The following is an 11,711-nucleotide window of genomic DNA, read 5'->3' on the forward strand; positions in this document are numbered from 1 at the left end:
GTGACATTGTGTCTTGGTCATGACTGCGTTATCAAATCAGTTCTCGGTGTCCTGGGCTCTGAAAACACTCCTCATCAAACTTGGCAGTAAAATTTATAGAGGCGGAGGAGAAAAGGCCGCGTTCAAGTGGTGGGAACGAATACTGAGGGACGACTCTGGCAGTCCAGCCTCAGAAAACATAGAAATGTATAATTGCTTTTCCAATATAATCAGGGGCACCCCTACAATTGACAAAGATTGCGTAAATTCAAACTAATTTGAATTCAAAATCCAACAGCTGAGGAGGCTTTGGCTCCCCCTTGTCAAATGCCAGTAAAGCCCGGCCGCACGCCTCCATAAATAACTGCTGTCGTGCTGCTACTTCATTCTACCACTAGATGTCAGTATTTAGTTGCTAAGAGACCTGCCTCAGCTCCATCTCTCCTCCCTGACGCTCCTGCTAAGAACCACCACTCTCACACTGCCGTCGGATGTATTTAAAGTACTTACACAGTGAGGATGTGATCATCGAGATAGGAGGAAAGCACTAAGGTCTAGTTTCTTCCTGATATCTTTAAGTTAAACAAGGTAACAAAGTCAAGGAGAAACTAGTTTAAAACCGTGCTCAGATCAGGAGGATGGTAACACTCGGGTCATAGATACCAGGTCACTCACCCAAAAAGGTGGGTTTTTTTTTTTTTTGCCTTTCAGTTACTCACAAAAATGTTTTTTCCCCTCCTGCATCACTTCTTTTCTAACGCCAGAATGTAGAAAGAGCCAGCCATGTATAATTAGCCTGAAGCTAACTGTGACTGACAGCTGAAAAACAACAACAACAACAACAAAAAACACAACCAAATGGCTACAGTGATGAAACAACAGCAAAAATGTCAGTTTACAGTAATCCGGTATAATCCACACCCTCTCTATCCTGTTACATGCTCAGTAATCCACAGAGCTGAAAACACACAAACTTGAACATGGCTGGTTTGTACCACCGTGAACAGAACAAGTACCAGCTGGTTCTTGGTGGGAACTCGTCAGCTTTCTCTGACAGCAAATCAAAGATTTTGCGTGTTACTGAGCGTACCGGATGATGCCATCAAGAGTTCGTAAACGGATGTTTTCTGGTGGAACTGCTGTTATTTTGGTTGCTGTAGCTGCTGTTAGCCATCGGCCACCACTGGCTTCAAGCTAAATACACATGGCTGGCTCTTTCTGCATTCTTGAGCCACAAGGAAGTGATTCAGAGGGGGGGACAATGCATGTGAGCTCCAGACACCTAATTGTGAGTACTTGAAATGGAAAATACACTTTTTGGTGAAGAATCACTTTAATAACAAAACAGAATAAATTTGTTTGGAGTTCCTAATTTTCTGTAGGAGTTATGAAAATGTGGGAAACCTCTGATTTATGATAAACTCAGGATAAAAAAAGAAAAAAAAAAAGTGAACTCGCCAAGCATGTAGGCAAATGTTACTGAGCCGGAACTGAAACTAGAGACGACAGAATAGCAAACTATTCCCTCTTGTTTGGCCAACAGGTATGATGCCAACACTAGAAGAACAGGATAGCTTGTGTGTGAGTGTGTGTATGTGTGTGTGTGCGTGCGTGCGTGCGTGCGTGCGTGCGGGCGCCCTTGAAGGTTTTTCCCTCCTCGCTTCATCTGTCAAACTAATCTAGAACTTTTTTTTTTTTTTTTTTGCCTGAGCAGCTCCTCCTCAGCAGTGCTATCATCACCGGTTACCACGGCAACAGCCTTGTCAGGGTTTGGAAGTAAGTGAGAAATTCATGTGATTGAGTTCATCTCTGATCTATTGCTGGAGCATTTTCACCGCCTCCGTACTCACAGGAAACATGTTTTCTTATTTTTGGTGCCAGAGTGACTTCTGTGGGAGCCACAAGTCTCTCTGATGATCACAGCTCTCTGTTTAGCTGTTTGCTTTATCAAGAACCATACAAACCCATCGACCGAGCACCCGGCGGCCCTCGAGAGTGACATGATCTGTCCTTGAGCACTTCCACCAAATTACTTGTGGCCCATCACAAAGGTCAGGCTGTTTGAACTGCATCTCCGCACAGCAGGAGGCGCCCTCCATGGCTCGACATGAAAGCTATGAGTCATTCTGTCTGACGGGGAGCAGCGCAGGAGAGGCTACAAAAATTATGAAAATCAGAAAATAGAGGATGAGCCTCGGATGACGTAGCTCGATGATGGAATCTGTGGATGTTTCTGGTGAAAATATGCAAAAAAAAAAAAAACAAGTGCCAGAACTACAGAATACACTCCAGATGTGCATTTGGAAATAATTAGAGCATGTTTAAAGGTATTAATTCACACAGCTCGTATTTGCTCCTCTCTATATCAAATATGTGTCCTTATTTATAAAAACAATAGATTTACAACAGTTAAGAATAACTGATATTTACAGAAAAGAGTGAGTTTGGGTCATAATTATAGTACTGGTCATTGTGCTTGGGCACTAGTTTAGTTATCAAGCCGTATCCTCCCACTCGCATGCATGCGCGTGCACACACACGCACGCACACACACACACACACGCACACACACACCAGTGTTCAGCCTCTGCAGCCTGCCTTCCTCAAAATGTCACACTTCTTTGATGTTGTTTTTAGTGGTTCATTTCACCTGTGTGACACTGCACCCCCCGCCTGCGTGTGCACATATGTGCGCGCGCACACACACACACACACACACACACAAACACACAGAAGCAGAGAGAAGATGATTGACAGGATCGATGGTGATAGATGTGCCTACTGATCCAACAGTGGTGATAATGGGTGCAACTACAACAGCAGACGTTGGAGTTCATCTTCTTGCGGTGTCTTTAATCGTTTCAACTGACGGCTGACTGACACACGAGGAGAGCCTAACGAGGGCAGAGCTACAGGCAGTCAGGACCAATCGGAACAGTCTTTTCAGCTCAGGTTAAAAAAAAACAAACAAACAAAACAAAAAAGACACATAGAAATGATTTACAATGAACAAAGCATCCATAAACAACCCGACATTCCCCTTTACAACAGCTGATTTCATTGCAATCAACAGATGTTTGCAGATGAGGAGGAGAGCGATGGGGTCAGTGGTCCCGCAGCAGCAGCCGGCTTCGTCAGAGTAGAACCACAAAGATCAGTTATTCTCATTGAGGGGGTTCCTCAAAGATCTGGAGAGCTGCAGTTCTCCCTCCTGATGCTGGCAGTACTGGGCCTTTTTGGGGGTTTTTTTGGTCACCTAATGTTGGTATGGTGCCACATTTTGTAGTTTACTACAAGTAGTGAATTACAAATACTTGCAAATTGTAAAAGGCTACAGATGGTGGCAGGGATCTTGTCTTGGACTCGTGGGCCTCATTCAGACGCTATTCTCCATCAAGACGGCGCTGTCCATGAAATGGACGGTAACAAAATCCCTTTGCAAGACAATTGAGAACATTATGTCTCAATGACATGACAAAGGGACCTTTTCTTTCTTTTTGGTTGTTCTGACTTCCAGCGATGAACCTTCCCTGTAAGCCTTGTGTGTCGAGAGCCTTGTGATCGTTCCAATGGTCCGGTCGGAAACAGATGAATGCAGTAAGGAAGATCGAGCGTTAAAAACGGTAAAGATTTGTGCCTTTGCTGTTTCCTTTGGAACGTTTGTAACCGCTCGTGTGACGTGGGCGAACTGTTTTCCACCTGAGATCCCGGCGAGCATCACCAGTTCTGTCCATTTGTCACCGAATGAGGCAAGAGGCAAAGCTTGCCATGTGTAAGCACGGTCACACCTGTGTGCTGTGTAGCCACAACAAGCCCGGCTGTTTATAGCACAAACACGCTCGCGCTCGCACTGCTCCTGTGTTTACCTGTCAACAGCACGGATATCAGAGGAAAATAGGACCCGGCAGTGACGACCAGGACTGCTCATACAGAGCCTTACTTCAGGATTAATCCTCCACACCGACGCTGCCGTACAATCGAACCACTCACAATGTTTGTCTTTGAGTGGAAGCTGGTGAAATCACGAGTCTACCAATGTGAGATGATTTCGATGAGGATGTGATAATCACAAGACAGCACAGATAAACATGATAATGTTCCTGGAAAATGCTTAAAAATACACTGGTGTGTCAGCCTGTTTTTATAAATACCACCGGCATCAGCAGCTGTGAAATGATCCATTCAACACAATGAATGTTTCAAACTGAGAGGTTTTGTTTAATGGCTCTGAATGATGGCTCCCTTCTGCTCAGGGAAGAAAAAAACAACACCAAATATTTATATCTTTTAAAATTAATTTCTTGTTCATAGAGGGAAGCGTGATTTCAATAAATACAGAGACCCCTAACCCCAAATTTAACTACTGAATGTATTATGTGATCTATACGATACACTCACATTTGAATCAGGAGGAGCAGGTCACAAAGCACTTGGCTGATGCTCCTCCTCCTCCTGTCTGGAATTTAATGGCTCTTAAATGATCATAAATGTGACCATGTCATTGAACTGCGATTAACGCAGCCGACATCCATCTGCTAACGAGGGTTGGGCACCAGACTTTTAAGGTTATTGACCGAGTTTCATCTGTTCATCTGAGAAACTGAGTAAAAAAATCAACCCCTGGCAGTTTGAGTGAGGAAAATACCAAGTTGAGCTGACCTCTGCAACATGCTCAGCCGTCAGACGTGGTCTCACATGTGGTTACGTTTTTAAAAACTTGACATGGACACCACTGGTGGCATTATTTGTGCTGCGAAATGCAAAGCCAGCCGTGTTTCACCTGAGGAAATCCATCTAAGAACCCAGGACTGGGTTTGAAAGTCAAATTAGCTGCAGCTAATGTTAGCAGCACACCTGAAAGTTGAGACCTTTTTTTTTTTTCTTTTCCCAGAACTGAAATGATATTTTTAGTACTGTAGAGAAAGTAAATTAACCAAAACAAAACAAAACAAAAAAATAGAAGCATTGGGTACCACTATCAAATTCCAGGTACCCGCACCGATATCGGTTCAGATGTGAACGGTACCCAACCCGCTGCTGTCATCAGTCTAAAAACAGCCTGTCATGACATGACTCTCATGCCTGGCGATGCCGCAGCGTCGTGACTGTTGAGGACATGAATGAGACGATGCACACAATAGCTTGAGTGTTTCCTGTCTCTGAAAGGATAGACACTTATATAACTTACAACTGATGTTTTTCAGAGAGACGCCTGTTTGTTGGTTTTCTTCTTCTTCTTCTTTTTTTAGCTTCAAAGCAGGCTTGTAGCACAAAAAAAACAAGGGATTTATTAATCCAACATATTTTCAGAAAATATGAATAGAACTTAGTATCTTAGTTGGCAAAAGAGGCAGCTACAGCTCTGGGACAGTTTTGCAGCAGTTCTCTGATACATGTGGCTCATTGTTCAGTTGTTGTTGCTGTATAAACTCTGAGGTTTCCTCAAGAATCTGCCCTGGGATGTGGAAGTCAGCTGGCATGTTCTGCTGAACAGCTGATTCCTGAAGGCCTTGAGTTTCAGGCTCCTCTGGGCTCCCTCTGCTGTGAGAGTTGCAGGGCTCCAGATTGCATCCAGTGCCCTGAAGGAACTGCAAAAAGTTCTCCTCAATAGAGGCCTCACGGCTGGGCAGCTGCTCCCCTTCACCGGGCCCAGCCAGCTTGAAGAGGCAGGCCAGGTGGCGGCCCAGCTCCTCACGAATCTGCCGGTTCAGGCAGCCATAGAAGAAAGGGTTGGAGGTGAAGCAGAAATATCCAATCCATGTGACCACATCCTCCAGCTGGGCCAGCGAGGCAGGAGAGGTAGACGCCACAGCCGAGTAGAGATGGAAAGAGAAGTATGGCAGCCAGCAGCAGAGGAACTGCCCTCCCACTGCCACCAGGACCACTGCGGCCTTGCCACCACTGAAGGTCCTCTGGGGAGTGTTGCGGGCACCAGTCCCTCCAAGGCTGGCTGGCATAGTGGAGTGGCTGCTGATGGACTCGGACCGTTGTCGCGCTGTATCCATCCAAGTAGGAAGGGGGCCATGCTGCATGGCTGCCACTCGGGCCACCTTGAACATGTTGCAGTAGACCACCAGGATGATCAACATGGGGCACAGAAAATATATGAAGGTGAAGAAGACCATGAAAAGCAGGCGCATGGTCCTGCCTCCCGCCCAGTGCAGGGAGCAGTGTCTCTGACCAGGAACGAGGACTGAAGGAGTCCTCAGACCCTGGTTACCCTGGACCAGCCACCCAAGGAGAGGCAGCAATGACATAACGACGGCTTTAATCCAGACTCCCACCAGAACCATCACCACCACTCCCACTGTCATCTTCACCTCGTGGCGCATGGGATGGATGATGTAGTAGTAGCGCTCCACATTGATGGCACATATGGTGAGGATAGCGGCGCTCACGAGACACACACTCAGGCAGAGATAGCTGCGACACAGGGCCTCATCCACCAGGAATCTGTCGACCAGCATCCCCAGAGGCATCAGCACCAGCGCTGCCAGCAGGTCCACCAGACACAGGTGGAATACGAAGGCAAACTTGCGTAGCTGCGGTGTTTTACTTATGACAATCATCACGGCTAAGTTCCCCACCACTGCCAGAATGTCCATGATGAGCATCCCACAGAGCGCCAAAGAGCGGTACCAGTCCGCTCCACCCTGGATGCTGGGGCTGGACTGGCTCACGTTGGAAGCATTTGGGTGCGATGAGAATGGGAACGGAGAAAGTCCAGAGATCGAAGTGTTCCAGGAGGAGCTCGGTGTGACAATGCGCTCCATGAGAGGATGGGATGAGGAGCCGAGAGAGTCCGCTGAATTTCACGGGCCCATCACCCATCCTCCCCTTTCGTAGGGTGTCTTCGAGAAGCTCAGGTGGTGGTGTCTTTCATGGCAGATGGAACTGAATGAAGCCTGATATCAGTAGACTTAAGCCTGGAGCTCAGCAGAAGACCACAGGAGGTTCCAGTCCCTTGATGATGTAACATTTATCACCCTCTGATGGTATCAGACTGGAAAAATCTGAAAGGAAACAAAAACTTTGGTTTAAAAGTTAGTACAGGTAACAATGGAGATTTTAAAAACAGATGCGATAGATACTGAAAGAGCGTTTTCACTACCACCACCTGGTATCGGTACTGTTCTTAAATTGTGGTCAGGGTCATAATTAACTACGTATTCGACATCTGCATCCTCAGATGTGTGTTTTCAGGGCAGCCGGTGCCGCAGGGAGAAGCTAAAGTGGACCATATGCCCCCTTTAAGAGTCAGGAAGCAAACTGAATAAGGAAGTAAAGTGCGTAACTCAGCATTACAGAGCTCTGTGCTGTCGGGAGTGATGTGAGCAAACTATCAATAAACACTTCTCATATTATCACCCTCATGACACGATACATATACAGGCCTCTTATGATTCTTTTTTTTTTTTTCATCTGTAGAAGACTAAATGAACGCCGATGGGGTCCGATATTATCAAACCAAATGAGATCTACTCGGTAAATTACCCAAAATAAATGCTGCAGAGCATCTTTAACTGTGGGTAGCGAGTATTTGGTGACCAATCCAGAGGGCCTGCGCTGTGTTTACTGTCATAACCTCACCGGGACACAACCCCATGCACTGAGAAAGCTGCGGAACGAGCACTAAGTCTTTGGTACATTTCCATATGCGGCACACCTGCATGTGCAAGTTTTCCATTTCATAAGTGTGACAAGCACCATCCCTGCGAGGCGTCTGTTCTGGTTCTTTTCCTGCCCACATCCAGAGCGACGGTAACCTGACAGGCACAGGTTGAGGCAGGCGGCCTTTGCTGAGGAGGTCAAAGGGTTACAGTCACCTTCAGTCCAATTAAACGGGCCATGAACAATGTTACGGGGATGATGTAGCAACCACCGTGAGCGGCTCTCTGGAGGTTCTTAGCCTTATCAGCTTTGATCGTTTGTTTGAGTTTTTTTGTTGTTGTTGTTGTTTTTTACTGTTTGCAACACACAGCAAACTTGCCTGAGGTCTGTGCTGCATAAGAGACACATCAGTACCACCTGAAGCGAAGGGGACTAGTTTCTCAATGGGCCTTTTACTTCACGTGTAAAATACGCACACATTAAAAAAAAAAAAAAAGCATCGCAAATTTGAAAAAAACAGATCAGTCAGTTTTATTGAATTAGACACAACTCCCGAAAGTGAAAGGGAAAGAGACTTTTCGGCTCCTGTGCAGGATTTATTCTGATCAAACTGATCAAGGTGGTGCGACACGGAGCCAAGCTGCCTCAGAATCTATGAAAATGTCACATAAGAGGAGAACATAAACGTCTGCTGACTGGAAACTGTACGACCCCATCCAGTGCAAATGAGACAGCGTTTACTGTGGGGAGGAAACTCGCCTCTCCTTCCGCTTTCATTGTAAAACACTGGAAACTCCTCCGTCAAAGTCATCGCTGAGTTGAACGTGACAACAACAACAACAAACAACAACAACAACAACAACAACAAAAAGGTTCCGGATGTGTTTGTCCCTTTATGAAAGACTACACTGTGATAAAAACACCAGCCTCAATCTCATCCTCCTGTGTCAGATTTTAGCCCTGATACACATTTCCAGCACACTCATCTTCCACACAGCGAGCAGGGAGGTGCAGAGATGTGATGGTAAGTCTTACCTCAGTCTGGAGAGGGCTGCTTGCTCCTGTGCAGGTTTACAGTCTGCTGAAGGAAAGCCGACCTGTTTCGCTCTCTCTCCCACATAAACAGCAAACACACTCTAACACACACATACAGATACACCACACACACACTTACACACCACGTCATACAGAGAGCTGAGAGAGAGGAGAGGGATGCTCCTGTGTCTCTTCCTCACCTGGCCCCCTTTCATCTCGTCATCACAATCCCACCCAACCCTCCTTCCTCACAGGCTGCACAGGCTGACCGCCCCCCCATCCCTTCTCACACACACACACACACACACACACACACACACACACACACACACACACACACACACCTTCTTCCTTTCTGCTCTTCCAACCTGGTCCTCAGTCAGGTGGCAAAGCTGGAATATAGAGGAGAGGGTCTTCAGCCCATTGACACGCACACACACACACACACACACACACACACACACACACACAATCATACAATCCTAGACATACACGCGCACACACGCATACACACACACACACAATCATACAATCCTAGACATACACGCGCACACACGCATACACACACACACACAAACACACAATCATACAATCCTAGACATACACGCGCACACACGCATACACACACACACACACTCACACACACACACTCACACACACACACACGGGCTCCCTCACCTTACACAGTTTCACACACACATCTCCCGGCTTCAGCACGCGCCCAGGGCAACTGCATAGCCGCGCGGAGCAGACAGGCAGGCGGCGGGTGGGCATGCAGCACCCAGCCTCGCTGCTCTCCACCGGGTCTTAGTGCCTCACCGGTCCGGGCTCCGCACAGAGAGCTGGTTCGTCTCTCTCTCTCTCTCTCTCTCTCTCTCTCTCTCTCTCTCTCTCTCTCTCTCTCTCTCTCTCTCTCTCTCTCTCTCATCTGGCCTCAGGTCCCATCATGCCCCCCCCCCCAACAATTAGGAATATCTCCGTCAGAATTTCTCTAATTCTCTGCCTCCTTATGCTCAGTTTGTCAACAGCTCCCTCGATCCACAATCCGGCAAAAGCCGTCTCACGGGGTTGGATTATTGATTCCGAAAGGAAAAGAATTCCAGTGGCTGATGTTAATGAGCTGAGATTAACACTTACAAACGCTCTTCCCACACAACACACACACACACACACACACACACACACACACACACACACACACACACACACACACACACACCACCAAGTCAACTGTTTCCTGCTCAGAGGAATGCGATTGTTGGAAGTGTGTGAGAGATGAAATCCTGCTTCAGGGAATAAAAAAAAAACAACTAATACTGTGAAAGTAAAAAATGTGAAAAAATATAAAATTTCAGTTCAGTCATGCAAACGCCTGTTCTGGCTCCAGCACAAAAAAATAAATACATAAAAATAAATAAAAATAAGAATAAAAGATTTGCTGCAAAGATGCTGTTTCAGGAAGTTATTGTGGAAATTTTATATCCCTGACAAATATAGATAATAATTAACTTAAGGCTACTTAATAAATGGAAGAATTTAGCCCAACTTTTGGTTCTTACAGTTGTTGTTGTTTTACAAATTATCTTCTTTTTTTTTTAGAAAAAGTCTGCGCTTGTCCTCTCTGCAATTGTAATTTCCATTGATTTTTTTTTGTGATTTTGAGGTTAACTCTTTCTTTTGCTGTTAATTATCCTTTTAAAACCAAACGGGATTTATTGTTTATTTTCATATATTGATGTGGCTGCAGCCCGATTCCCCTTTTTCATGCTATTTTATTGTGCACACCTTCCTCCTTATGAGACGTTCATCTGGAGCTTTTCAAACGACGCTTCCCTCCCCCAGGATTTGCAGGACTAGTGTGACTGTCTCACACTTCCATGTGGATGTGGTACTGTTCTTTCATGCAGTCCCCTGGTATGTTTCCTGAGGGATTCATTCATCAGTGGAAGTGCAGCCCCTCATGCCTGGAACCACAAACCCTGATGACTTCATGAGTCATTGCTTCGAGCTGATAAATCAATTGGTAAACCAAACTGAAGATCATTTATTGATCCAGTTATTGTGTTACTGTACAAAGGATACAGGAACCTGTTTTGTGTTGCACTGGGTTGTTTTGAGTGTATTTTGAAGCATGTTATTGTTTGATGACCGGGCCATGTGCACGCCACTGAGAGGATACAGTTGCTCATGTGATCTGCAGCCAAACAGCAGCCTCTGATATGAATCTTTTCCATGAAACTGAAGCCGATTCTGGAAGAAGCTGCGTTTGGGTGCGAAGGCACAAGATGAAAGGTAGCGCCAGAAGAGTTTAGTCTCCAACAATCTAAGATTTGATGATACTGTTGAGGCTTCTTTTTAATGGAGCAAATAAAATATAGCCCTATAGAGGCGTCTTTGTGTTTGTTCAAGCTGAAGACGTGTGTGTGTGTGTGCATCGTATTCCTCAAGGTGTGGTCACACACAGTCACATTGTCAGGCAAAAAAGCCTGTCTTTACAATATTCTAAGATGATGACATGTTGAGATTAAGGGAAAGTTGGGTTAGTAGGTAATTATGAGTGTGTGTGTGTGTGTGTGTGTGTGCGTGCGCATGTGTGTGTGTGTGTGTGTGTGTGTGCGTGCATGCTTGTGTGTGTCCTGTTACTGCACTCATGTCTGACGTGTTGAATTATGACAGAAATAGCATTCACTTGCACGGGGACCTTGCACATGCCAGCATCACCGATCACAGAGGGAGGAAATACAATGGTTTCCATGGCAACGCTGATTCCAACCCTCCCGATCACCCCCCCTGCATCCCACCCCCCCACCCCCACCCTTGGGCAACAACCCCCAGCTTAAGCCACCTATATCACCCAGCACCCCTCTCTTAATTCATCTGAGGGAAAAGGTGTCATAACGGTGCAAACACAGGTGTGCACACAGGTAGACACACTCTCATACACGCCTCACACACCATCAGGATGAACACTCAGAGTGTGTTCCACCATGCTGATCTCATATCTTCCTATTCCTTATTCATCCGGACTCAAATGGACTGCTTTGTTTTCAATTAGCTCTGCTGAGCTGATATTGTTTCCATCGCGA

The 11,711-nt window shown here is 46.1% G+C and overlaps 1 protein-coding gene across 1 annotated transcript; it reads right to left on the reverse strand.

The window, feature by feature from the left end:
- Positions 1-2,815: 2,815 nt before the first annotated feature.
- Positions 2,816-9,442, reverse strand: gpr61 (G protein-coupled receptor 61). The gene is made up of 3 exons (XM_086214621.1): positions 9,304-9,442; positions 8,626-9,017; positions 2,816-6,992 (listed from the first exon to the last, which is right to left on the reverse strand). Exon 3 carries the CDS (start codon positions 6,750-6,752, stop codon positions 5,334-5,336), a length of 1,419 nt encoding a protein of 472 aa, XP_086070747.1. The 5' UTR covers positions 6,753-6,992; positions 8,626-9,017; positions 9,304-9,442; the 3' UTR covers positions 2,816-5,333.
- Between the last annotated feature and the right edge of the window lie 2,269 nt (positions 9,443-11,711).

This window comes from Aulostomus chinensis, chromosome 9, assembly GCF_037954235.1.
Source record: "Aulostomus chinensis isolate RoL2024-O1b breed Wild chromosome 9, RoL_Achi_v1.0, whole genome shotgun sequence".
Taxonomy (NCBI): Eukaryota; Metazoa; Chordata; class Actinopteri; order Syngnathiformes; family Aulostomidae; genus Aulostomus; species Aulostomus chinensis.

Bases quoted from the DNA above. Each gene is read 5' to 3' on its own strand.
- gpr61 (XM_086214621.1), bottom strand. From the start codon at position 6,752: ATGGAGCGCATTGTCACACCGAGCTCCTCCTGGAACACTTCGATCTCT.